Source organism: Mirounga angustirostris, unplaced genomic scaffold (assembly GCF_029215605.1).
Source record: "Mirounga angustirostris isolate CCGP_5_RB_7025 unplaced genomic scaffold, mMirAng1.0.hap1 SCAF_1, whole genome shotgun sequence".
Lineage (NCBI taxonomy): Eukaryota > Metazoa > Chordata > Mammalia > Carnivora > Phocidae > Mirounga > Mirounga angustirostris.
In genome coordinates, this window is record NW_026991709.1 from 199,660,922 (window position 1) to 199,688,899 (window position 27,978).

A 27,978-nucleotide genomic window follows, 5' to 3' on the forward strand; every position below is an offset into this window, starting at 1 on the left:
TGGGGCTCAGGCCCCCTCCCTAAGGCAGCAACGGGCAGACACCGGCCACAACAGGTTGGTTTATTACTTTAATAGCAAAGAGCTGAAAAATGTCAGGTCCCACAAAGGAGCAGAACCTGACCCAAGGCCCGCGAGGCATCTCCACCCCACAAGGGTGCGGGCTGGGCCAGGTAGGGCTGAAGGCAGCAGGAATGGGAGTAAGAGACCGGCCGGCCGGAGAGGCCCTGCTAGGGTGGGCAGACCGGTGCGGGAGATGATGTAGTGTAAGGACCGGGCAGGCAAAGCCTATTCAGGTCTTGTTGAGTGTCCAGAGCGGATCCAGGAGGCTGAGGGGGTCATCACTGGGCCGGGCAGCCCGCAGACCCTGCCCATTATGGGCCTGCAGAAAGTTCTGCTTGCTCATCCGCTGCTTTCCTCGCAGAGAGTTGTCCAGAGAGAAGGCCTCGGGAGTTAGGGAGGCCAACAGCTCCAGGGAGGAGGAGGGGGGCCCCAGGCTGGGGGCCTCAGGTACTGGCTGTTCCTCCTCAGGCTGGGGGGCCTCGGGCTGGGGTGGAGAGACAGGGGGTGGGGGGGAGGACGGGAGCTGAGTGGACTCCGGGAGGCTGGCTGGTGGCAGGCCCGGGGGCTCTACGGGGCTTGGGAGGCTGGCGGCTGGGGAATCCAGGGCCCCGGGAGGCCGGATGCTGAGCTTGGCAATGGTGGCCTGGATGGAGCTGATCGGCACATCCCCGCCAAGAACCAGGTCCTGGGAGTCCTGAGGAAGGTGATTCTGGGAAGATAGGAGTGGGTGGAAACCGGTCCACGAGGCTGGGGCTGACCCCACCAGCGCCCGAGGCTCCTTCCTCACCTTCTGGCTGATGCTTGTGCCAGCCGATGGTCTGCCCGGAGGGGGCATGCCGTGGCGCTGCAGGACCTGTTCCACGTGTCTCACCACCGCCTCGTGGCAGAATCTGAGGTGCAGCTGGACAGGGCCCTCGGCTTGGTCAGCAGGGCAGGGCCTCCCTGGCCCCAGCGTGGAGGGCCCCTCCCGGCACCACCCCCCCGCCCGCCCCCCCCCCCGCCCCGCCCCGCCCGACCCTCACTTTCTCCTGCAGCATGTGCTTCCTCTGCTGCCGCATGCGTCGCACCAGCCGAGGCAGCTCGGGGATCCCGTTGCCAGCCTCCACCTCCTGCACGGCGGCGTAGAGCAGCGCGAAGGCTCCCGTGCGGCCCACCCCAGAGCTGCGGCAGGAAGGGGGCGTAAGCAGGGCCCAGGCCCGAGGACCCGTGGGACCCGTGGGGGCGTGCGGCCGCTCCCCGCCCGGGCCATACCTGCAGTGCACGATGACAGGCGTGTGCAAGGGCCGCTGGTGCAGGCAGTGCGCGTGCACCTCCTGGATGAAGCGCAGCAGGTTGCCGGGGCTGTCTGGCAGGCCTCTGCGGGGTGCGGGCGGGAGCCGTGAGGCCGACCTCAGCGGATGCCCCTACCCCCCCCACCCCCCGCCGGGACAGCAGACGCACAACTCAGGCCAAGTGGGGAAATGGAGGTGCACGAGCGAGCGCTTGAGGCTCTGGTCCCGGAACTGCAGGCTCAGTACCCGCTCCACGTGGGTCTCGGTGGCCCGGACGCTGCTCAGCGCCAGGCTCAGGGCGCCGTGCACCATGGGCTGGCCCCTCTCGGTGGGGAAATAGCGCGCCACCTTTTGCTGAGGGACCAAGAGGCGAGGCAGTTAGGGCTGCTCTTCCAGGGTCCCTTCTGGGCAGCCCCCTCCCCCTCTCACCTTCTCCATCTCGGCCTCAGACACCAGCATGACGATGACCGACACCTTCTGCTCATGCACCATGAGCCAGAAGTCTGCAGCCGTGCCGGGCAGCGGCGCCTGGGTGGCCACCAGGGGCGGGCAGTAGGGCGAGAGCCCCTCCACGCGGCTGGCGTTGATGTAGTCGTCCTTGCCCGAGCGCAGCACCACGCGGTTACTGTCGTAGGGCATGACGTCCTGGTGCCGGTTCTTCAGGGAGTAGCAGCGGGCGATGGCGATGGACCGGCCGCGGGCGTCGTGTTCCTGGGCGTCCTGCAGCTCTCGCCACACGGCGTCCAGGGCCCCTGCGTCCCCCAGCTGGCCTCGAAAGGCCTCCAGCTCCCGCTGCAACTGCTGCAGCCTCTCGGGGTGCTCGTAGGGGTCCCGCTCGATCAGCCGCAGGGCTTGTGGCCGGCGGCCCTCGGCCGCGTCCACCTTTGTAGGCTGCAGCAGGGGCTGCCCACCCCCGGGGGGCTGCGTGCCTCCGTGCTGACTCTCCGGGCTGGAAGACAGCAGGTCTGCAGCCGCAGTACCCCGGCGCACGCATGGGGGCGGCTCTGCGGCAGGGGGCCGAGGCGGTGCTGGGCCGGGCCCTGGTGACGGGGCGGGTGAAGGCACCAGGTGGGGGTTTGGGGTGGGCTGGCCAGCAGGTGAAGGACCTCGAATGGAGAGAGGGGCTGCCGGGGGGCACAGGGGCCTGGGGGAAGGGGCAGGACCATACGCCAGGGTGGGATGGGGAGACTGAGGCGGCCCGGGGCTGGGGAAGGGCAGAGCCCCTGAGGGGGGGGGCAGAGGGTCCTGAGAAGGGCCTGGGTAGAGAGGGGTGTGCATGGGTGGCGCTGGCTGTCCCAGGACAGCAGGCTGAGGAGCGAAGGGGTAGGGGGGCTGGGGGGGGACCCGCCCTGGAGCCTGGGGTGGGAAGAGGTTCGGATGCTGGAGTGGAAGGGGCTGCTGGGGGGGCTGGGGCCCAAACACCACTCCTGTGGGATGGGGCTGGGGCTGGGGCTGGGGCTGGGGCCCAACCCTGGGGGCTGGAAAACCCGGGGGAATCCCAGGAGGAAAGTGGTGCTGGGCAGGGGGAGCTGTGAGGGGGGGCTTGGCCCCCACAGGGTAGCTGTAGGGCGTGGGCAGCAGCTGCGGCTGTGGTGGGGGCACTGGGAAGCAGGGCTGGGGAGGGGCAGGGCTGGGGTTTGGCCGTGGTGCCGTGTGGCTGGAGATGGGGGCCTGGACACTATCTACCGTGGTGGTGGCTGGCCGAACCCCCATGGCCATCTCAGGGCCCGAGAACTGGGGAGGTGGGGCTGAGGGCAGACCTGCAACTGGCGGGGAGGACCCTACCCCCCCATAGGGGCTGCTCACCACACCATGCTGTGGGGAGGATCGGGGCATGAGGCCCAGCTCCGGTGTGTACGCAGGGGCTGGGTAGAGGGCAGGTCCAGGGGCCATGGCCATTGCAGGGTGACCTGGGGCCTGGGGGGCCCTGGGCTGCAACACCTGGGTGGGGCCCGAGTAGGTACCAGGAGGTAAGGGACCTGAGAGATAGTGGGGTCCTGGGCCCGCAGAACTGGGGAAGGGGCTGGGAGGAAACGGGAGTGGGGCGGCAGTTCCCAAGTAGGTGTCGGGTGGCCGTGAGCCGGCCACCATGTCGGGAGGCAGGCTGCGCAGCTCCTCGGGCAGGTCTCCCGTCTCCACTGTCTCCCCCTCCTCCCTCCGGGGCAGCAGCGGCTTCGGGGCGGTGGGCCGCGGGGGTGGCTTCTTCTTCAGCTCCCTGGGGAACACAGGAAGGAGTGGAGCCGCACCCCCGGCAGCCAAGCCTGGGTCTGGGCCGCAGCTGCCCCGAGGCCGCACCCACCTGTCCAGGAGCTGCTGGCGGGCCGCCTCGCGGGCCTGGCAGGTGGCCTGGGCTCGTTCCAGGAGAGCAGCCACCTTGCTCTCCAGGTCCGCATAGAAGTCCTTGCCCTCCTGGGACTTCTTCATCAGGTCCTCATAGGCTTCGTAGGAGGCCACCAGGGTCTGGAGCGTGGAGTTCCACCTGGCGGGGGGGGAAGGCCAGCAGAAGGTGAGGAGCCACGCCGAGCTCCGGGCGGGAGTCTGGGCCAGAGCGCAGGGCCAGACACTGACTTGTGGTCCAGTTCACCGAGCACCCGCCGCACGGCCGCGTACTGCACGTTGGCCTCTGTCAGCGCCCGGAGGACGTTGTCCTGGGCTGCCAGGTTCTGCTCCAGGTATACCCTCAGCTGGTCATACTTCTTCAGCTGCTCCTCAAACAGCTTCTGAGGGAGGAGGGCGCAGGGCGTGGGGGGACAGACACTCAGGGCCTCGCCACTTGAGGGTGGAGCCCAGAGTCTGAGACCGTCCCCGGCTCACCAACCCCACCTTCATGTCGGAGTGGTCTGCCGTAACCAGCGAGGCCGTGATGTCATCCTTCTGGATAAGCTCCCGCAGCTGCTGCTCCAGGGACACGCGCTGGTCCCGCATCTCCTGCACCTTGGCCAGGATGCGCTTCAGGTTCTGCAGCACAGCCTTGTCCTCTGGGAGCAGCAGTGGTCGGTGAGACCAGAGCCTCCGGCCCCACCTCCCTTCCCACGGGCATGGGACCGGGGACGGGGGTGGGTGTGGGGGGCTCACCCGGGGTGAGGGCTGGCGTGGGCAGGGCAGCCCGGACCTGGTCCAGTGGCCCACTGAGCAGGCGCAGGTTGCCCACGTGCAGATTCATGGCCCGGTGCAGCTCGCTGTTGGTGAAGGAGGCCTTCTCGTGGACCTCCATGTACTTAGCCCAGTCTCGCCTCACCTCGGCCAGCTCTGCCTTGGAACCCGCCAGGCTGGCCCCGGCCTGGCCCAGGGTCTCCTGCAGCTTCTGCTCCAGCAGCTCGTCCTCTTCCAGAAGCTCCCTGATGTCCTTCAGGGAGGCCTCCACATCCGTGAACACACCTGACAGTACTGGGGGGGTGTTTGCAGGAAGGGAACGGCTCCTGAGGCAGCCACACCAGGCACCCAACTTGTGCCCTTCCCCGGGTAGACAGAATCACCCACACGGCCAAGGGCTGGTGTGTGGCCCCAGGCTCACCGAGCAGGGCAGACGCAGGGTGCGGGGATCCACGGAGGCGTGAGGGTGGGTGCTTGCACAACCTCCGTCCTCGGTGAACAGGGGACACAGAGAAGGCCGCCGCAGAGGACTTCCGTCACCCACCTGCTTCTCCCCCTTGCTCACCCTGCATGGACTGGACAAGGTTCCTGACGGTGTCGGGCCGGACGCTGAGAGCCGCACACTTCTCCATGAGCTGGGGTGGGATGTGGCTGTACGCATCAAGGTTGTCCACGGTCTCAGGGTCCAGCTGCATTGAATCCATGAACTGACTGCGGGGTGGGGAGGAACGGACAACAGGACCGGGTGGGTGCTGACCAACTCTCCCTCCTCTTGCGAGGGTGAGCCCCCACAACTGAAACCAGCTCTGAGATCCTAGCAAAGGCAGAGAAGCATCCTGACCTCCACCAATGAAGGTTTGACCTGGCCCCAGAGAACGCACCTGGGGCACTGCTGAAAACAATGGGACAGAGGAACATCGCCCTCCCAAGCCAGGTGACTGCCCCCCTATAAATCTAGCACCCAAGACCATGGGCAGGAAGGCAGAGCTAGGGAACCTGATGCAAGAGGACATTCACTCTTCCTCTCCTTGTTGGAAGCAGCCTTGGGGACCCCGCGTTGATCTGCTGCGTTCCCCCCCCCCCCCACTCCCCCCTCCAGCCCTGCACTCACTCCAGGACCTCGTTCTTGTCCTCAATCTTGGCCATCACCTCCCGAAGCAGCTTGGCCTTCTCCTCACTGCCAAAGTGACAAAGCAGTTGCCGGAAGCTACGTCTTGAGACCTCCCAACCCCATCTGTGCTAAGAACAGGGCCAGCCCCTCCCGCCCACCTGTATAGCGACGAGGCTTCATGAGCAGCCATGGGTACCAGTTTGGCAAAGATGTCAGGGCCTGTAACAGCGGGGTCTGTGGGGTTCACTGGTAAGGGCTTCACCAAGGGGGCGCCTGGGAGAGAGGAAGCACAGTGGAAACCAGGCCCACACAAGCCTCGAGGCTGCCTCTCTCCTATTCTCCCAACTTCATGCCCTCCCCTGACCCTCAGCCTCCCCTCAGCTCCAGACCTTTTACAGGCTGAAGGGTGTCCAGTGCTGGGACAGCCTCGTGGTAGATAAAGTCATTGTCCTTTTTGGCAGAATTGTACCTGGGGTCAGAAGGGGAAGTGGAGAGTCCAGCAATGAGGCCACTGCTCTTAGCTACTGGTGGCTTCCTCCCAACGATGCAGGTAGAGAACCAAGACCCTTCCCAACAAGAAGGAACCAAGGCCACCCCCAGCCCCACAGACTCACTTCCCCCCAATGACGTCCATAGTGAAGCGCAGTGCGTCCTGCACCGTGTCAGGTTGGCCCTGTGGGATAGGGACGGGAGGGGGCTCAGCACCAATCTAAGCCAGTGCCAGGACAACCCTCGGCCCCAGCGGGCTTACTCTGGGTTCCCTCAGGGCTCTGAGGGACAGCCAGGCTCTTCCTCAGCTTTACCTTGGCCAACTTGATGGCTTCATTGAGCTTGTCCAGGGCACTCTGGAAGTATGCGACCTACAAGGGGCAGTAGGCAGAGCCCGGTCCATCCCTCCCCCTCCTTCTGCCACCCCATTAAGCCCTGCCTGGCCATGAGGTGACCCACTCGAAGACCAGAAGCCGAGGAAGCAGCCTGCCATCAGCCCAGCCGGCTCCATCTTACAGATCCACCTCCCACCAGCCGTCCCCACTGGGGATGAAAGTGAAGCAGGTGGGACAACACACAAGAAACCCCAGGCCTGCAGCCGGGGGGATGGCCAAGGATGTGGGTGTGAGGGACGGTGAGGAGAGCCTCCCCTCTCCTGTAAGGGAAGGGTCCCCTCTAGCACCTCGTGAACAAGGCTGGAATCAGTCTGAACCCCTCCCTGCCACAGCTCACTCACCCGCTCACCGAACTTCTGTTGCTCCTCGGCCTGCTTCCCCATGTGCAGCTGGGGTAAGAAAGAAGAGACGCCCCTACTTATTTCCCAAGCTGTGGCTGCCAGGGCCCCCCCCGCCCCCCGGCCTGGCCCGGCGGTCACGGTGCTCGCACATGAGCCACAGCTGCAAAGTAGTAGATCTTCATCTGGACAAGCTTCTTCCAGTCCTTCTGGATCCGGCCCAGCAGGGAAGCAGTGTCAGGGTTCTCCAAGGCCCGGCATGCCTCCTTGTAGTAATCCACCACCTGGGGGCCAGGATGGGGTCATGAGTAAACGAAAGGCTTGCTCTCAGTCCCTCGAGGGCCACCATCCACCCCTGCCCCTACCTGTGCACTGATGCGGGCCACCAGAAAGCTCTTCCTGTTGTCCAACATTGACTTCTCCAGAAGGCACTCCTGAGCCTGGCCCTGGGCGGACAAATGCAGAGATCTTACCCTTCCCATCAGAGGGAACACAGAGAGATCCCTTCCCCTGTCCTCTCTCCTCCCGCCTTCACTACTCCAAGAAGCACCGTCCTGCTCTGATCCACCTGGGGCTCAAAAGATCAAAGCCAAGGCCCCACTGCCATGTGCACAGGGCCTGGTCCAGGATCCAGCGCTGGCTGTCCCCTCCCCTGCATTGAACTGGGCCCCAACAAGGGCACCTCCTCACCAGCATGAGGTTGACGTTGAGAGTGAGGATCTGGCGACTCATATCCACGCTGTAGGCATGAGGGAAGTGCTCACGCAGGTAGGCAAAGGCGCCTGCTGCACATTGGAAATGAGTACAGGAAACCTTCATGCCCTGGGAGGGAAGAGGACGACGACGATGGCCAGAGGCAGAGCCAGAGAGCTGCCCGTGTCCACTCCCACAGGACAGGATGAAAACCCTGGAGTCAAAGAACACTTAGCCCCCCTCCCTGGTTATGTCCTGTGTCCCACCCACTGACCCTCCCCTCCTCACCTCCTCAGACACCCGCTTGTCCATGGCCCCCAACATGGAGTGCAGCGCCCCTGGGGAGTCAGAGGACATGGTGTCAGAGCTAGCCTTTGTCGAGCGTTAAGGCAGAGGGGCCGTGTTGTCACAGGATCAGGAAGACAGGGTCTGAGAACTGGGGCAGTTGGTCCAAGGACACCCAGAAGGGGAAACTCCCATCCAGAGCACCCAGCCAAAGGTCCGGTCTTGAGGGCCCAGGGATGCCTACAGAGGACTCAGGCTCCCCAGGCTTCTCCCTCGAGCCACAGTGAGGCTAAGTCATCAGGGTTGATGGCAGGGCTAGTTGAGGCCAGTCTTGTTCTCTCGACTGAACAGCCCAAAGCCATTAGGGGGGTCAGAGCTGTCCAGTCAAAGAAGAGCGGTCACCGCTCCTGGCCAGAGCACACAGCAGCAACACCATGTGGCAGCCAGCCCAGCAGAGCTTCTCCCCAGCAGGGTGGCTGCCCATGGCCCAGAAAAGAGGTGCTGGCAAAACTATGGGGAAGGCTGTGAAGGGTCAGAATCCAGGGGTCTTCTGTCCCTGAACCCACTGCCTTTGTGACCTTCTGCTGGGCTGAGATCCTGGGTTGGCAGGGCTGGGAGGTAGGGCCATGGGGAAAGGGTTAGGCAGCTCACCGAGGTTGTAGAGAATGCAGGCCTGCTCATACTTGATGTCCTCATGGGCCACAGACTTGCCAGAGAAGATCTCAGTCCTGCAGACATGCCACCCCCTTTGTCTTAAGGGAAGGAGCTGGCCAGGGCCTTGAGACCAGGTGAGAGGACCAGCCACCCCAGTGTGGGTCAGAGGGAGGCCCATGGAGACCACACCAAGCCACTCCCCATCCTTGGCAGCAAGAGGGGAGGGGGTTGGGGAAGGGAAGGGGGCCTCCCCACCATCCAAACACACTGGGCTGCCCCAGGCACCCTCCGGGCTGCCCCCCAGCCCTGCCTGCCAGCTCTCACCAGGTGACAGGAACGGCAGCCTCCTGGCCCGAGCCCATGGGGACCCGACTCTGCAGGTAGTGGAGCTGGCCTAGGTACTTGCGGAGGACACTGCAGCCCTCAAAGTCCCGTGGGACACGGACAGCGTTCTGGGGGGCAGATGGGAGAAGCAGGCCTGCCATCACTTGGGGTAGAGTACAGGCAGGTCTGTCTACCCACAGAGGCCCAAGAAAGAAATCTGCATCTGAGCTAGCAGACTGCACACTCCAAGGGATCCAGAGAAAGCCCACAGCTATGCCTACAGCTGTTCAACAACCACCCGACCAGCCACGGCTGGCTGGCTGAGTCAGTCCCACCTTTCCAGAAGGCAGTTTTACAACAGGCATTAAAAATGTTCATGTATGGGGCGCCTGGGTGGCTCAGTTGGTTAAGCGACTGCCTTCGGCTCAGGTCATGATCCTGGAGTCCCTGGATCGAGTCCCGCATCGGGCTCCCTGCTCGGCGGGGAGTCTGCATCGTCCTCTGACCCTACCCCCTCTCATGTGTTCTCTCTCTCTCATTCTCTCTCTCTCAAATAAATAAACAAAATCTTAAAAAAAAAAAAACAATGTTCATGTACCTGATGGTGGCCCACAGTTCTGTATCTAAAACACACAGTAATAAAAGACACCCAGAAAAGCAAATGCATGGTGAGCATACAAGGATATTTATCACAGTATTATTAAGAGGGTCAGGGGCGCCTGGGTGGCTCAGTCGGTTAAGCATCTGCCTTCGGCTCAGGTCATGATTCCAGGGTCCCGGATCGAGCCCCACATCGGGCTCACTGCTCTGCGGGAGGCCTGCTTCTCCCTCTCCCACTTCCCCTGCTTGTGTTCCCTCTCTCGATGTGTCTCTCTCTGTCAAATAAATAAATAAAATCTTAAAAAAAAAAAAAAAAGAGGGTCAAATACTGGATGCCACCAAAATTTCCACTAAAGAGGACTGTTTAAATAAATTATGTCAAGACTACCCACAAAAGAAAATACAGCCACAAAGACTGAAGTCTCTACTATGTTTAGATGTTCATGACATATTTATTGAGCCAAAAAAAAAAGGTAACAGATGAGCGGTATGATTTCATTTATGTAAAATCGTATAGATACCGACAGCCAACTAGTCAACTACACAAAGATAAAAGATTCTAGGTTATACACCAAAATGTTAAGTGATTACCACTGGGTAACAGGGTTTAAGTAACTTATCCTATTCTGTATATACATATGGAAACATATATTTAATTCTTTATATAGTTTACTCTTTATATCAAACACTTCTACTTTTTTCCTATTTAAAAAAAATTTTTTTTTAATTTAAACTCAATTAACATCTAGTGTATTAGTTTCAGAGGCAGAGTTCAGTGATTCATCAGTTGCATATAACACCCAGGGCTCATTACACCACGTGCCTTCCTTAATGCCCATCACCCAATTACCTCACCCCCCCCCACTTTTGCTTTTTATAAAAAAACAATAAAGCTATTCCCATTTGGGGGAAATAAACAAAGCAGATGAACCCTGTGCTCAAACACAAGAACAGACAACATCCTCTCCAAGAAGCAGGTACACAAAACAAAGAAGGGACGGGCTAGAAGCACTGTGCCCACCCTCACCCCACCTGCTGGAGAGAACCACAGCACCCCACCATCCTTGCATGGCCCTGCATGGGGAGGAACTAGGATGAGCCTAGCTGAACGAACAGCAGAGTGGTAAGGAAGCTCTGAGACCACGCCACTCCCACCCCCACAACAAGCCTCTCACCGTGCCTGCCAGCTTTATGCCCTATAAATCAAGAATTTATCTCACAGTTGCAACTGGAAGGTCTTCTTAGAGACAACTCTTCCAGCCCCTGCTTTACAGATGAGGAAACAGGCCAGATCGTGAAAAGAGGATTGCCTGCAGCTCCCCAAGTTTTATCTGGCTTCCATTTCCAAGGGGCGCCTGGGTGGGTCAGTCAGTTGAGCATCGGAGTCTCGGTTTCAGCTCAGATCATGATCTCAGGGTTGTGGGATCAAGCCCTGAGTTGGGCTCCGCACTCAGTGCAGAGTCTGCTTGAGATTCTCCCCTCTGCCAGTCCTCCATCCCGAGCTCTCTCTCCTGTTGTCCCTGTCCCCCCACACATGCATACTCTCTCTCTCTCCCTCTGCCCCACTCCCCCGCTCTCTCTCTCAAATAAATAAATATTAAAAAAAAAAAAAAGGATCTGCAGTGGACTCCTATGTAGCTCCCTTAATTGGAGCCTTCCACTGTTGAAACTCTTGGGCCAACTTTTCCAAAGTAAAATAAGCAAACTGGCACTTGGCCTTGGTAACACTGTCTCCCCAATGCTGTAGGCAGTACAATAGCTTCTTGCTTAAGAACTGAGCCTATGTCAAATCTTCTAGATCTGGTTCCCATACCTGTTACTCCACTAACTGTGTCTCTGGTGAGCCACCGTATGGATGGCTGGGACCACACCACCACCTCAGGAGGCTGGGGGAGGCATTAGTAAGTCACGTGGAAGTATGAAGGCCTCACTCTAAACTGCCAAATGAAACCCCCACTCCAGCATCACACTTCCTGGATCCCTCATGAAGACTCTCTTTCACTGGGCATCTTTTTTTCCCCCCCAGGATTTGGCTCCTCTGCCCTCTTCCCTGCCACTGGAAGCTTAGCCTAATGCTGGCGGTGCCGCACCAGGGCAGCTCTGCTCAAGGAATCTTATTTAGAACGTCACATGATGCCACAGGAACTTTGTTTTGTTCACTGCTGAAGCCACAGTGCCTAGACGAGTACCTGAGATTCAGAGAGCCCTCCATGCGTGTTTGCTAAGGGAATGAATAAAGCATGACTGGAACAGTATATGAAGAGGACAGATAAAGAGCTCCTCTTAGGGCGCCTGGGTGGCTCAGATGGTTGAGCGTCTGCTTCGGCTCAGGTCATGATCCCAGGGTCCTGGGATCGAGTCCCGCATCGGGCTCCCTGCTCCTTGGGAGCCTGCTTCTCCCTCTGCCTCTCTCTCTGTCTCTCATGAATAAATAAATAAAATCTTAAAAAAAAGAGCTCCTCTTAGTTCTCTTTGTTTGGGGATCATGCTTTGCCCCAGCTAGAGTTGAGATGAAATTATTCAATATTATGTCATTTTTATTTTAAAAATGGGAAAAAATGCTTTCCTAATATTAATTACAGAAACAGCATTTGGTTATTGCTCATTGTTTATTGCTAAGGGGCACAGGTCAAGAAAGGTTAGAAACATAATAAAATTTAAGCGAATCTTTTAACAATTAAAATGATTTAGTCTATAGTGCTTTGGCAATGTTATTTTAACTTTGGGCTTTTTAAATAAAAATGAAATGTGTAAAATCACAATGACTCTCTCTGGGCATGATTGTTTTGTTCTTTGTATTTCTCTTATTTGCCAGGTTTTTTTTTTTTTTTTTTTAAAGATTTTATTTATTTGACAGAGAGCGAGATAGTGAGAGCAGGAACACAAGCAGGGGGAGTGGGAGAGGGAGAAGCAGGCTTCCCGCCGAGCAGGGAGCCCGATGCGGGGCTCGATCCCAGAACCCTGGGATCATGACCTGAGCCGAAGGCAGACACTTAACGACTGAGCCACCCAGGCACCCCTTATTTGCCAGGTTTTGTATAGCTTTTATGACCTGTTAATTGATGAGAACACAAAGTGAGTGCACGTGCAGAGCCCCCCCCCCCCCGCCGCCACTAGGAGAGCGAGCCGCACGGAGACGAGGGGCCGCTGCACCCCCACATGCAGACACAAGCCACCTGACACCCTGACATCAGCACCGTGGCCAGCGCTGCGCTCCAAGCTGACACCTCAACACCAGAATCAGGTCATTCTCACAATTACTAACAATGCTCCGGAAATGTCTGCCGATTCCAAGAATATAAGGAGTACAACCACTGGAAAGAAGGCATAATCATAATGTGTATATGGTACGACGCGAGTAACTTGGAAAACCCAAGAAAATGAGCTCAAATACCATCCAAAAGAAGACAATTATCAAAATAAATTGCTCAGGGTGCCTGACTGGCTCAGTCTGAGGAGTGTAACTCCTGATCTCGGGGTCACGAGTTCGAGCCCCACAGTGGAGGTAGAGATTAATTAAAAGTAAATAATAAACAAAAAACCCCAAAAAACAAAATAAATTGCTCAACTGCTTTTCTCTGCGCCAACTGCAACAGGTGGAAAATGTAAAAGAGGGGGAAGGACACTCAATAATAGCAACAACAATAAAAAGTCTGGAAATGAACTCAACAAGATACGTGTAAAGAAGAAAATGTCTATGAAGAAAACTTTACTGAGAAACCTGAAAAAATATATATATATATGAAGAAATGCAGAGAACAGCAACCTCATAAACATATTAATTCTATCTCATCAATCCGTAAGTTTTATAAGCTCACAAAATTCCCAATGCTATTTTGCAGAACTTGACAAAAAGATTCTAAGTTCATCTGAGAAATATTCATGTGAGAATAACCATGGAAAACTTAAAAAAGAAGTTATTATCAGGAATTAGTCTTACCAGATAGAAAAATGTACAATAGATAATACTTAAAATACTGTGGACCTGGGTGCCTGGGTGGCTCATTCAGTTAAGCGTCTGCCTTTGGCTCAGGTCATGATCCCAGAGTCCCAGGATCGGGTTCCACATTGGGCTCTCTGCTCAGCAGGGAGTCTGCTTCTCCCTCTGATCCTCCCCCACTCTCTTTCTTTCTCTTTCTCACTCTAATTAATTAAAATCTTAAAAAAAAAAAAAAAAATACCGTGGACCTGTAGATGGTAGAAGAGAAGAGGGAATTTTGAATAGACCTAAAGTGTATGTAAGAATTCAACACAGGAGTGTTTCCAAAAACAAAAAGTATAGAGAGGAAGTTAAAGCTCAAGCCTTCCCTCACCTATCATATACTTAAATAAATGCTATATAAAGGTTTAAGTAAAAATCAAATAGCACAAGTACTAGAAGAACATCAGTAACTGCTTACATTTTATTTAGGTGACGAAGTTTTTTTCTCAGTGCATAGCAAAGGTAGGTAAAAGGAATGATGAGATGGACCTGACTTAAACATTTATATGTAAAATTTGAAAAGTCTTCATTAAAAACATAACAAAAACCATGATATGGGGCTCCTGGGTGGCTCAGTTAAGTGTCCGACTCTTGATCTCAGCTCAGGTCTTTATCTCAAGGCTGTTTTAAGTTCAAACCCCACATTGGGCTCCACGCTGGGTGTGGAGGCTACTTAAAAAAATAAAAACAGAAACCAAAAAAAACACCAACAATGAACTGAAAATATTTGCATCATGTAAGACAAAGGAACAATACCAATGTGTGAATAAGTCTTATAAATTAATAAGAACAATAGTAAAGGCAAACCTCAGAGATACCACAGGTTCAGATCCAGACCACAATAAAGTGGGTCAAAATGAATTTTTTGGTTTCCCAGTGTGTATTAAAGTTATGTTTATACTATACTATAGTCTATTAATGCAGTAACATTATATCTTTAAACATCCATACCTGAATTAAAAAGTACTTTTTAGGGGCCCCTGGGTGGCTCAGTCGGTTAAGCATCTGCCTTTGGATTGGTCGTGATCCCACATCGGGCTCCTTGCTCAGTAGGGAGCCTTGCTTCTCCCCTGCCTGCCACTCCCCCTGCTTGTGCTTGCTCCCTCTCTGTCAAATAAAATCTTTAAAAAAAAAAAAAAGGGTAATTTATTGCTAAAAAATGCTAACCATCATCTGAGCTTTCAGTGAGTAGTAATCTTTTTGCTGGTGGGGGGTCTTGCCACCATGTTGATGACTGATCAAGGTGGTGGTCGATAAAGGCTGGGGTAGCTGTGGCAATTTCTTAAGTAAGATAACAATGAAGTTTGCCCCATTGATTGGCTCTTCCTTTTATGATCCAGAAATCTCTCTGGAGCATGTGATGCTGGTTGAGAACATTTTACCCACAGTAGAGCTTCTTTCAAAATTGGAGTCAGTCTTGGGGCGCCTGGGTGGCTCAGTTGGTTAGGCGACTGCCTTCGGCTCAGGTCATGATCCTGGAGTCCCGGGATCGAGTCCCGCATCGGACTCCCCGCTTGGCGGGGAGTCTGCTTCTCCCTCTGACCCTCCGCCCTCTCATGAGCTCTCTCTCTCTCTCTCATTCTGTCTCAAATAAATAAAAAAATAAAATCTTTAAAAAAAAAAAAACTGGAGTCAGTCTTCTCAAATCCTGCTGCTACTTTATCAACTAAGTTTATGTGATACCCTAAATGTTTTGTTGTCATTTTAACAACTTCACAGCACCTTCACCAGGAGTAGATTCCAGCTCAAGAAACTACTCTTCCTTGCTCATCCGTAAGAAGCAACTCCTCATCCATTCCAGTTTTATCATGAGATTGCAGCAATTCAGTCCCATCTTCAGGCTCCACTTCTCATTCTAGTTCTCGTGCTGTTTTCACCCACCTGCGGTGACTTTCTCCACTGAAGTCTTGAATCCCTCAAAGTCCTCCATCAGGGCTGGAATCCACTTCTTCCAAACTCCTGTTCATGTTGACATTTTAACCTCTTCCCATAAATCACTATTGTTCTTAATGGCATCTAGAATGGTGAATCGTTTCCAGAAGGTTTTCAACTGACTTTGCCCAGATCCATCAGAGGAATCATCATCTATGCAGCTATAGTTTCATGAAATGTATTTTTATTTTTTTAAAAGATTTTATTTATTTATTTGACATAGAGAGAGACAGCGAGAGAGGGAACACAAGCAGGGGGAGTGGGAGAAGGAGAAGCAGGCTTCCCGCTGAGCAGGGAGCCTGACGCGGGGCTCGATCCCAGGACCCTGGGATCATGACCCGAGCTGAAGGCAGACGCTTAGCCGACTGAGCCACCCAGGTGCCCCATGAAATGTATTTCTTAAGGAATAAGCCTGAAAGTCAAAATGACTCCTTGATCCATGGGCTGCAGAATGGATGCTGTGTTAACAGGCATGGAAACAACATTTATCTCGTACATTTCCATCACTGCTCTTGGGTGACCATGTGCATTGTCAATGAGCAGTCATATTTTGAAAGGAATCTTCTTTTCCTGAGCAGTAGGTCTTAATAGGAGCCTTAAAATATTTAGTAAACTACGTTGTAAACACATGTACTGCCATCTGGACTTTGTTTTTCCATTTCTAGAGCACAGCTCAGATTTAGCATAATTCTTCAGGGCCCTAGGATTTTCAGAATGGTAAATGAGCACTGGCTTCAACTTAACAGTCACCAGCTGCATTAGCTCCTAACAAGAGAGTCAGCCTGTCTTTGAAGCTCTGAAGCCAGGTATTGACTTCTCTCTAGCTATGAAAGTCCTGGATGGTATCTTCCTCCAGTATAAAGGTGGTTTCATCCACACTGAAAGTCTGTTGTGTGGGGTAACCACCTTCATGAATTATCTTCTAGATCCCTTGCTGTAGCTTCTCCAACAGCACCTGCTGCTTCACCTTGTAGTTTTTTTTCTTTTAAAGATTTTATTTACTTATTTGAGAGGGAGAGCAAGCAAGAGAGAGAGAGAGAGAATGAGCAGGGGGAGGGGCAGAGGGAGAGGGAGAAGCAGACTCCCCGCTAAGCAGGGAGCCCGATGCAGGCCTCGATCCCAGGACCCCGGGATCATGACCTGAGCCAAAGGCAGACGCTTATCCATCTGAACCACCCAGGCACCCCTCACCTTGTACTTTGATGTTAGGGAGACGGCTTCTTTCCTTAAACCTCATGAACCAACCTCCGCTGGCTTCAGACTTTCCTTCTGCAGCTTCCTCACCTCAGAGCCTTCATAGAATTGGAGAGAGTCAGGGTCTTGCTCTGGGCTAGGCTTTGGCTTAAGGGAATGTTGTAGCTGGTGTGATCTTCTATCCAGACCACTCAAACTTTTTCCACATCAGCCAATGCTGATGTGGTTTTGTTACCATTCATGTGCTCATACTGGAGTAACACTTTTAATTTCCTTCAAGAACTTTTCCTTTGCATTCACAACCTGGCTAATGGGTGCAAGGGGCCTACCTTTCAGCCTGTCTCTGCTTTTGGCATGCCATCCTCACTAAGCTTAATCATTTCTAGCTTGATTTAAAATGAAAACGTGGGACTCTTCACTTGAACACTAGAAACTGTTGTAAGGTTATTAATTGGCCTAATATCAATACTGTTGTGTCTTAGGGAATAGGGGGACCCAAGGAAAGAGAGAAAGACGGGGAACAGCTGGTCGGTACAGCAATCAGAACACACCCAACATTTACCAATTAAATTTGCCCACTTATATGGGGTCTTTGGTGCCCAAAACAATTGCAATAGTAACCTCAAAAATCACTGACCACAGCTCACCCTAACAAATATAATAATGAAAAAGTCTGCAATATTGTGAGAATTACCAAAATGTGACACAGAGACATAAAATGAACAAGTGCTGTCGGGCAAATGGCACCAACAGACTTGCTCCATGTGGGACAGCCACAAACGTTCAATTTGTAAAAACCGCAGTATCTAGGGCACCTGGCGGGCTCAGTCGGTGCAGCATGAGACTCTTGATCTCGGGCCTGTGGGTCCGAGCCCCACACTGGGTGCAGAGATTACTTAAAATCTTTAAAAACAAACACACACGTATCTGTGAAGTGCAATAAAGCGAAGCACAACACAAGGTATGCCTATCGAACTCGAAGAGAAAAATGGACAAAAGACACTGGCAAGTCCTAAAAGAAGATATATAACACATTAACAACTGTGAAACCTTACGATTAACCAAATAACTGAAAACTGAAATTAAATACCCTTTTCACCTCCCAGAGCGCCAGGACTGCAGAGTAACAGCACGAGTAGGCATGTACGTGCTGGGGGTGGAAATGAGAGCAAGCGCATCCTGTTCACCCACTAATTCCTACAGAAACAATCCCAGCGCCCAAGTACACACAGACACAGATTATACTTACCACGGTGAAAACACTGAAATAACTGAATGTTCTCTGAGACCAGACTGATTAAATCACAGTGTCATGGAATGATCACAGGACATTACAAATACTATGGTTCTATGTTCATTGATACAGAAACAAATCCACAATACATTAAATGAAAAAAGCAGACTACATAAGCTATATAGGCAGTGTAGGATCCTACCGTGTTGTTTTTTTTTTTTTTAAGATTTTATTTATTTATTTGAGAGAAATGAGAGAGATCACATGAGAGGGGGGAGGGTCAGAGGGAGAAGCAGACTCCCCACTGAGCAGGGAGCCTGATTCGGGACTCGATCCAGGGACTCCAGGATCATGACCTGAGCCGAAGGCAGTCGCTTAACCAACTGAGCCACCCAGGCGCCCTCCTACCGTGTTTTTATACAGTATACACAGTTGACACTTGAACAGTGTGGGGTTAAGGGTGCTGACCCCCCACGCAGTCAAAATTCCACTATAATTTTTGACTTCCCAAACACTTAACCACTAATAGCCTACTGATGGCCAGAAGCCTCACTGGTAACATAGTCAATTAATACACATTTTGTATGTTATACATATTATATATTGTATTCTTATAATAAAGTAAGCTATAGAAAAGGAAATGTTAAAGAAATCATAAGGAAAATACATTTACAGTACTGTACTATACAAAACAAGCATATAAGTGGGCCCACACAGTTCAAACCTGCGTTGTTCAAGAGTCAATTATATATAAAATTATAATATACATACACAAAAATTTGTGAGAAGGATTAAGGTTTTTTTTGCTTTTTAGCATTTTCAAACTTTTCTATCATTAACTTTGCTGCTTTTAAAGAGGAAAAAATATTAAATTAAAATAAGAACACAGTTCCAGGTGGTTTCTTTACCTCCCTATCCAAACTGTCCTGTTCACAAGTGCATAAAAATACTATCCTCCTACCTGTCTGAGCAATTCCAGCTTCTTCAGTTCCTCATTGTAGGCTTCTGGGTTCTCTCCATAATTTTTTAGGACAAACTAGAGAGAGGGAGAGAGAGAGAGAGAACAATGTAAACTATGAATACAGGACGCTCCCCTGCTCTCACTTCTGCCGAGTCCTTGGCAGTCTAGATCCACAACCACGAGCATATCTGCTGGACCACTGGAAACTCTACCTCAACAACGGGGCAGCACTAAGATGCTAACCATGGGAGCCTCTACCTTTGAGCAAAATAGAAAGTACGACTGGACGACCCTACGTGAACACCCTGAGTGGTCTTCACCAGGCTGCAGCCCTCCCTGTAAAGTCCAGGACTCTGGCAGCTCAGGAAGCTGGGGAACTTAGCTGTCTGAAACGGGATCCTACCGAGCATCCCAAAATAGGCCACAAATTCAAGCCTCCATCAAGGACTGGACCTTGCTGCGTTCTGGGATCACAACCATAATCCTAACCCAACAACAAATGTAGGCAGAAGATACCAAACAAGAGTGGGAGTGCAAAGCCTTCTTCACCAGCCCCCCTGGCTAGGAAAGGGCACCACAGTAGAAATGATTTACACTGTCCTCACCTTGAAGAAAGGCCTACAGGTGTGTGATGGGAACGATCCGGAGAGAGAGGAGAAGGAAAAGTCCGTACTCACATCAGAGAGGGGACTGGCATGCCTGGCCACAACAGCACTCACCGCCTCAGGAGCTGCCTCTCTCGGAAATGAACGCACTCATCAGTCTGGAGGCACAGCCTGGACCAGAAGACCCCTTGTTCACCTAAGATCAACAGACTAAGGCCGCTGAACTACACCTGCTGCGGCTCCTGCTGCCTGAGTTAGCAATCGGGGCGGGGGTGGGGAGCAGATGTACCCATTCCAGAAACACAAAGGGCACTGATGCCCCCCTCACAGGTTCCCTAAGGCCCGAACCAAGGTTGTGAGGTGGAGAAGGAAGCTCAAAAGGCTGAAAAGAGGGGGCCTGCTCTGTCCAGCAGCACACTCACACCACGTCTGTGGCCCACGGAACTGTTCTGAGGTCCCTTCCCAGAACCTTTGCCACACAGCTGGGGCACTAGCCACATGGGAACCCGGAAGGCCACGTGACAGCTCCTACCTGCCCTGGTGGGACAGGCAGAGGGGAGGCTCCGGCCAAGCTTATTTCAGCATCAACCAGTCACATTCCCAAACCTCCAACTCTGACCTCTTCTGCTGGTTTTACCTCCTGCAAGTCCCATGTGTCCATGAGCTCTCTTCTCTATCCTCTTGTCACCCCTTCAAATCTACCCTTTACCTAGGGGCAGAGTTCTCTTTCTAGCAAAATCCACGGTCACTCCTGACTTCAAAGCCTTCTGAAACACACACACATCTGGGGAAAAAAACCCAAACACACTTTTCTCAGGATAGTGAGATTATGAGAAATGAGTTGCAATCTAAAGAGAAAAATTATAATCTGAAAAGGATGTGCAACAATGGCTCCCCAAAGCCTCAAAGGCAAAGGTAATCTCCTAGGCACAGAGTTCACGGCCCCTCACAGTTGCCCCCAGCAGCCTTCAAGGACTGTCTTCTAGCAACTCCCGGGGACCCCCAGCCAACAGTCCTGTGGAACTGCTGCTCTCAGGTCTCAATGCTGTTCACATGGTGTCCCCTCTTCTCTATTAAGACTCAGCTGAGATGTCACTTCCCTGAACTCTAGCTGCTGCTCTCCCTACATTCTAAACATGTCTTCACCAGACTGTGCCTGGCACAGCGGCAGGGTCATGCCAGTGACACCCCTCCAACCCGCACCAAACAATGAGTGCATCGGGAATGGTTGAGACCTTATTAGATGTGTTAGATACTTAACAAATGGTTGCATTTACAGGAAATGCAGAGGATGGATGAACAAACTGAAAATACTAAAAGAAGACACTTAAGAAAAGTCCAAAGATGGAACATTTTGCCCAACAGTTAACCCAGTCTCTGAAAAAAATCAGTGTCATGGGGGTGGGGGTAAAGAGAAGACTAGCCTAGATTTTAAAAGATTAAAGAAACAGAACAAAATACAATATGGGAACCTTGACTGAATCTGAATTTGGGGGGAAAGTCATAAAAATATTTTTGGGGGGGCACTTGGCTGACTCAGTGGATAGAACCTGTGACTCTTGATCTCAGGGTTGTATGAGTTCAAGCCCCACGTTGGGTGTAGAGATTACTTAAAAATAAAATCTTTAAAAAAATGCTTTGGGGACAATATGTGAAATTTTAATAAAAATTAGAGTAGAGGGGCGCCTGGGTGGCTCAGTCGTTAAGCGTCTGTCTTCCGCTCAGGTCATGATCCCAGAGTCCTGGGATCGAGCCCCGCATCGGGCTCCCTGCTCCGCGGGGGGCCTGCTTCTCCCTCTCCCACTCCCCCTGCTTGTGTTCCTTCTCTCGCTGTGTCTCTCTCTGTCAAATAAATAAATAAAATCTAAAAAAAAAATTATAGTAGAAAATTTTTGTGGATTTTCTTATGTGTGATGATAATATGGTTATACAGGAGAAATGTCCTTACTCTTAGGATGTGCTGAGATGTGTACAACTTACTTTCAAAGCTTCATGGGATATATACATATGCACATGTGTATATGTATGTGTGTGTATGTATATAAAGACACACACAAAGAGAGAACACAAAAATACAGTGAAATCAAACTCTTTAGAGTTGCAGAGCTCAGAACAGAGTCTGGTCAGTATCCGAAGCTCCTGAAAGAGCCTGAGAGGGAAGGCCCAGCAGCAGGTAGACCTTGGACCCTGCCACCATAGACCAGGAGCAAGAAACTAGAAGGCAACAAAAGGACCCCAGTGCACTTACACAACTAACAGCCAGTTAGGGTTGAGAGCACCAGAGAACCTCCAGAGCCTGCGGAGGCTCTGGGGCAGCTGGAGATCCTTTCCTGAGGGAACAAAAAGACCTATAGACATGTCTATGTTAATTGAGAGCATGTCCAGGGACCAGAGCCACTGGGGGGAAAATAAAAAAGGAAAGGAAGGAGTTACAAGTGCAAAATACTAAGAGAATGGAAAGGCCATTTCCAGAGAGAAATATGTATATGATGTCAAGACCTCTAATAGGGACTCACAGGCATTAATTCTTGATTCTCACAAGCTTATGAGGTATAGTATTTCCATCTTACAGGCGAGGAAAATGAGGACCAGATTAATTATGTAATCATTTGTAGCAGCTGAAGGTCACCTAGCAATTAAGTGGAAGAGATGGGACCTAAATCAAGGTCTGTCTTGATTCCAAAGACTATGCTATTTCCATGATACTACTCTTTTTTTTTTTTTAAAGATTTTATGTATTTATTTGACAGAGAGAGACACAGCGAGAGAGGGAACACAAGCAGGGGGAGTGGGAGAGGGAGAAGGAGGCTTCCCGCTGAGCAGGGAGCCCGATGCAGGGCTCGATCCCAGGACCCTGGGATCATGACCTGAGCCGAAGGCAGACGCTTAACGACTGAGCCACCCAGGCGCCCCCCATGATACTACTCTTTTACTGAGCAACAAATGGCACAGAATTTTGTAGGTAGATGAGATCACTGGAAATATTCATCCTAGATCCTGACATTCTTTTACAGATTGGAAAAATGGGAACCAGAGATTAGCAATGGCAGTGCTAGAACCCCAAGCCAGGTTTCCTGACTCCTGACCCAGGGATATTCCATTTTGTCACTTTCTCTTCTATTAGCATGTTCTCACTTTTCCGTGTATGGGTCCCCCCTCTCCACCAGGTGGTGGGGTGTTTAGCTTTTGCTCTTAATTTGACATAACATCTTGGAATTTCATGGTGCTAATTAAAGCAGCAATCCAAGAAAAAAAGAGAATAAAAGGCATCACATGTGTTAACGTTACCTTTGTTCACCATACACTTATTTCTTTTTTCCCCACTTGCAGGATTTACTTAAATATGAGGCATTCCTTGGGCTGGTCCATGGAAACACAAATAAAACTAAGTCCCACATACAGGACTGTTAATAAATACAATATATGCTTTGCTACTGAATTTCAAATGAGATTAATTTTATTCAGAAAAAGTTTTATTGCCCCTTGATGTCAGCAAGCCTAAAACCAAATTACAGGCTAACAGCAGCGAGGATGAGAAGAGTCCTTCATCCTCGCCTACTCTAACACCTAGCCCTACACTCAAGGATTATCTCTCCACATCTCTTCTAAACAACACCAGCAAGGACAACTCAAGTTACATCTCCTGGCAGGTGCTAGAACTAGACTAGGTCATTCAACCAACAGTTGTGAAGCAGTCTCCACACACAAGTATTTATTACGCCACGAGTAAAGGAAAAAATCTGGAGTGAAATGGATACAGGTTTTTGGTGTACGAGACTAAAGTCAGAGAGAATGAACTGGACAATGCACGTCATCTGCTCCTGGAGCCATTCTGCTGTAAAACACAACTGGGCAGACAGGTTCGGTGACTCCAAATCTGTGATAAGAGAAAACACAGGTCACCACCAGAGATAACTGGCAATGTCCCATGCTCCTCACTGCTGAGGAGGCAGGGTCCCCTTTTAGGCCTCTGGTCATCTCCTTTTCTGGGTATGTGGCAAGTGTTTCAAAGGAGTCAGCTACCCATGGGAAATCGAGAAGAGGGAGAAAATTTCCACAAACCTAAAAACCAGGCTCTACCTACAAGTGAATAAGATGAACTGTAAGACGGGGTACCTGGGTGGCTCAGCTGGTTAATCGGCTGCCTTCAGCTCAAGTCATGATCCCAGGGTCCTGGAATCGAGCCCCACGTTGGGGGGGGTTCCCTGCTCTGCGGGGAGTCTGCTTCTCCCTCTCTCTGCCTGCTGTTCTGCCTACTTGTGCTCTCTCTCGATCTCTGTCAAATAAATAAATTTTTAAAATTAAAAAAAAAGATAAACTGTAAGAAGAGGTAATAAGAGTGTGCACTCTGTGGCGCAGGTCAACTGAGCGCTAAGACCTGTCTGAATTTGGAGGAGTGTGGTACAACAGCCAGGCAGCTAAAGGGGGCCTGAGGACATATGGTTCAACCTGAGTAATGAATGGGAAAAAAGAAATTCCAGCAAGAACCAGAGCAAGAACAATGACCAGATGTGGAAGGAGAAGAGGCTGACCATTCCTACAGGAGAGGCCTCGGGGAATGAATTAGAGAAAGGCAGGCTGAAGCCAAGTGGTGGCAGGCCTTGAATAGCAGGCAAAAGTTTCTCTGAAGGAACCTGGTGGAAAAGTGGAGATTCAGAGATCAATCCAAGCCAGAGTGGCAGGAGGGGAGAGGCCAAGAAGCCACCCAGTTGACAGGGCAGCTACCACATGATACATATGCCCTTGAGGAAGGGTTACTATGTGGATCATCAAAAGATAAGCTCCATGAAAGCAGGAATTTTTGTCATTACATACAGCCCTGAGTTCCCAAGGCTGGCATGTACAGTCACTCAATAACTATTTGTTCAATAACTGGATCAGAGATGGATGTTAACACTTAAGTCCAGGTGAGCTTGACTTAAGCTCTAGGGCAGTTGATTAAGGGCAGGTGTTTGGGACCAGAAGAGAAAACAGCTTCAAATACCAACACTTGTCACCAAATCACTCAGTGATGAAGAGTACAAGTCAGCCTTCATCAGTTTCCAGTGAGTCAGCACTCTGAGCTCCAAAGCACAGGGTAAGAAAGTGCAGAGACAGAAGCATTTTCCCACCAGAAAATTATGTGGGCCCCAGTATCCCAACCTAAAGCTTGGCACTCCAGTTCCAAACCAGCTTGCTGTTTTCCTGGCTCTTCTTTCTTTCTTTTTTTTTTTTTTTTTAAGATTCTATTTATTTATTTGACAGAGAGAGACACAGTAAGAGAAGGCACACAAGCAGGGGGAGTGGGAGAGGGAGAAGCAGGTTTCCCACTGAGCGGGGAGCCCAATGCGGGGCTCGATCCCAGGACCCTGGGATCATGACCTGAGCCGAAGGCAGACACTTAACGACTGAGCCACCCGGGCGCCCCATTCCTGGCTCTTATTTCACGTTACTCCCTAATTGAAGGCACGTCCATCAGGAGCAAAAACCAATACTAACCGTTATGAAAGGTCTTTTCAACAGCCCAGGCCTTACAAAGAAAGAAACCCTTTAGCTATCTGGAAGACTCCTATTCATCCTTCAAAGCCCACCAAGCCTTCTCTGATGGCCCTTCCTTAGGCTGGTACTTCTGTACACTGTGCACATACTCTTCCAGTGATACTGCCATTTAATTTTTAAATTTCCTCTACTAGGGCGCCTGGGTGGCTCAGTCATTAAGCGTCTGCCTTCGGCTCAGGTCATGATCCCGGGGTCCTGGGATCGAGTCCCGCATCGGGCTCCTTGCTCGGCAGGGAGCTTGCTTCTCCCTCTCCCTCTGCCCGCCGCTCCCCCTGCTTGTGCTCTCTCTCTCTCTCTGACAAAGTCTTTAAATAAATAAATAAATAAATAAAAATAAATAAATTTCCTCTACTAAACTGAACTCCATGAAAGAAAAAAAAAATTGTCTCTTATTCACCTGTATTACCAAGGTAACAGTGCTCAACAGGTTGACCTCAAGAGAACCCATTTTTACCCCAGTATCCTAAATTAAATTGTACCTCTCAGCTCCAGGTCAATGGTGAAGGTTCCCATGGCTGAGAAAAAGGGTAGAAGAGGACAATGGTATGAGTGAGTGGCAGAGACAGAGTAGGGGTTCTAGGGTTGGGGAGAGGAGTCCAGGTCAGGAAGACTTCCCAGGCTGAACTGGCTTCTGCAGTGTCCTGCAGGAAGAGTTCCAGGGTACCTGGAAGGAGTTGGGCATTCGCAAGCCCAGCCTACCCACAGGCTGCTATTCCTTTTCGGTGGGTTCATGCAAATACATGCCACAATCTTAACCTATCAAATAAGTGGCAGTATCTTTCCCAACCCAAAGAACAGGAAACAAAGAAAAAGAGCTGATGTCTAGGAAATGAAGAGTTTCTTCAGCATCTGATACCACCTCAGGCTAAATGGCTAATGAGCAACTACTGTCAGGGAGGCTCAGAGAGGCTTCCAGAGAAGTCATGACTCACATAAAACCTTGTTGGTTAGGTAAGAGTGACCAGAGTATCAAAGGCTAAGTTCAAACAAAAATATCTCCTAGGATTTTCTGGGTTAAGATTTTACCACTAACTTCCATAAATTTATGGTCACCATGTCTAAATTCTCTCTCAAATGTCATTCAGTTATTTCAGAAACATTTTCCTGAATGCCAACTATGTAGAGAAGACCCCGCTAGGCCTCAAGGAACATGGAGATGCTTTTCAGGTCACCTAGAATTGAATAGGGGAGTTAAAACATAGCACACATACTAACACCAGGAAAAGAATGGAAAAAGGGATTCCGAGAAGAGAAAGATTAACCTAGGTGGAAGGATTAAAGAATGCTTTTGGAAGAGAAAGAACTTAAATTGGACCTTGAAAGAGGGACAGAACCAATATACAGAAATTAAAGAAGGGTCCCATCCCACAGGACAAACAAGACCGTTCTTCTGGGTGGGAGGAATTCTACAACCAAAGGCACAGAAGAGCAAACATACAGAGAATGTCAAGAGAACAGCAAATGGCTGACTGTGAACAGAATCTGTATCAGAAATACATAGATCAATTGAGGCGCCTGGGTGGCTCAGTCGTTAAGCGTCTGCCTTCAGCTCGGGTCATGGTCCCAGGATCCTAGGATTGAGCCCCTCAGCGGGAAGCCTGCTTCTCCCTCTCCCACTCCCCCTGCTTGTGTTCCCTCTCTCGCTGTGTCTCTCTCTGTCAAAATAAATAAATAAAATCTTAAAAAAAAAAACAAAAAACATAGACCAAGCATACCCTGGGCCCTCAAAAAATACTGAAAGGTCTGGGGTTGGTCAGGGAGAACTCTAAATGGGTTAGGGCTGAACTAGAAAACAAAGGAGTTTTGTTGTGCTTTAGAAAGACTCATCGAACTGTACTTGTATGAAAGAGTAGATGGAGAGAAGACCAAAGTCTGGAGAAGAGGTAACACAAGTCTTAAGTTTTAGATTAATCTAATTTCCTGTATTCACAAATGAGGAAACAAATGCCCAAAGAGGTTTAGTTTAAGGATGGAATCAAAGGAATACAAATCATTAGTGTCTGAACTAAGGCAGTGGCAGGATAAAGAAAGGAAGGGAGACAGCTTAATGGGGGAACTACTTCCAAACCTATTTTCTTTCTCGGATCCCTTGAGTACCCTGCTGAGTGGTGCACCATCTAGATTACCTGGGACTGACTTTGGCAGGTGCTCTACTAAAACCACAAGGATGCCAACCTGCAACGACCTGGTAGTTCCTGTTCACTCCTGCTCTGACCCAATGCTCCTAGGTGGCCCTCCCCACCTAGGGGCTGTCGCGGAGGGCACCCTATGCTCATTCAACACACCTGGCCTCTCTCTGTGCCAGCCCCACCTGACGTCCCCACAGAGGTCCCTTGCCTCCATCACCACCAGACTTGCCTGTCTCCCCTGTCCAACTGAAGGTTCAACACAACGACTGCTAAGGTTTCCCCAGGAGCTACAACACTGTTTATATCCTCCGGGCGGTTAAGAAAAGCAGTAACCCTTCCAAAAATGACAAGGAACCGTATCTTTTGGTCCAAGGGGGCTCCGGAATACGGCTCTTCTTAAGAGACCAGAGAGAACTGCACCAACTGTCAGAGAGACCCCAGTCGCAGAGGTCAGGCATTCCTCTGGCTTCCACCTTTAAAACACACACACTGAGCCACATCCCCAGCGTCCGTCCCAGGAGGGTCCTAGGGCACAGGTCAACGAGACGGCCAGGGCCGCCCACCTTCCCCGCGGGGCGGTCCCGGCGTGGAGGAGGGGCGGAGCAGAACTAGGTCCCAAGCGTCACACCGAGGAAGTGCGGTGCCTCGGTGGGAACCGTGGACGGCCCGGAGCAGAAGTCGGGAAGCGGATTTCGACGAGACTGTGGGTGCTAGCCCCGAGCGGGCGAGGAGGGGACAGGACTGTCTGCAAAGGGTGGCCCAGGCTGACGAAATCCAGCGGAGGCCCCTCCTGGCCTCACCCGACCCTGCGACCAGGCCTAGGGAGATGATGGACGCGCAGGGGGCGTCACGCGCTGGCAGACGGCGCTACGCGGGAGAGGTGGAGGCAGTGGGGGAAGCACTTACTTTCTTCACGGCCGGCTGAAAGAGGAAGTCACCGGCCTCCTTCAGGTCCAGCCAGATCATGGGCATGCGGGGCACGGCCTCCATGGCGGCCAGCGCCCGACGGCCACCCGGCCGCTCCCCTAGCCGCCCCAGCGGCTGCCTCAGCTGCTGCCTCAGCCGCGCGCCCCGCCCCTCCGCGCCGGAA

The 27,978-nt window shown here is 51.7% G+C and overlaps 1 protein-coding gene across 5 annotated transcripts; it reads right to left on the minus strand.

The window, feature by feature from the left end:
- Window positions 1–55: 55 nt before the first annotated feature.
- Window positions 56–27,978, minus strand: PTPN23 (protein tyrosine phosphatase non-receptor type 23). Of its 5 annotated transcripts, none has more exons than XM_045862544.2 (25): window positions 27,795–27,978; window positions 18,617–18,691; window positions 8,714–8,841; window positions 8,387–8,463; window positions 7,739–7,788; window positions 7,448–7,579; window positions 7,123–7,203; window positions 6,910–7,041; window positions 6,761–6,808; window positions 6,339–6,395; window positions 6,150–6,208; window positions 5,925–6,004; window positions 5,694–5,808; window positions 5,536–5,601; window positions 4,990–5,135; window positions 4,407–4,718; window positions 4,155–4,309; window positions 3,900–4,051; window positions 3,631–3,810; window positions 1,761–3,546; window positions 1,501–1,685; window positions 1,312–1,416; window positions 1,083–1,221; window positions 848–961; window positions 56–769 (listed from the first exon to the last, which is right to left on the minus strand). In XM_045862544.2, the coding sequence occupies exons 1-25, from the start codon at window positions 27,876–27,878 to the stop codon at window positions 290–292; spliced, it is 4,938 nt and encodes a 1,645-aa protein (XP_045718500.1). In that variant the 5' UTR covers window positions 27,879–27,978; the 3' UTR covers window positions 56–289. The 5 variants fall into 5 exon arrangements, with proteins under 5 accessions (XP_045718500.1, XP_064452872.1, XP_054360778.1 ...); XM_064596802.1 differs by having other exon boundaries at window positions 56–754; window positions 4,969–5,135; XM_054504803.2 differs by having other exon boundaries at window positions 4,969–5,135.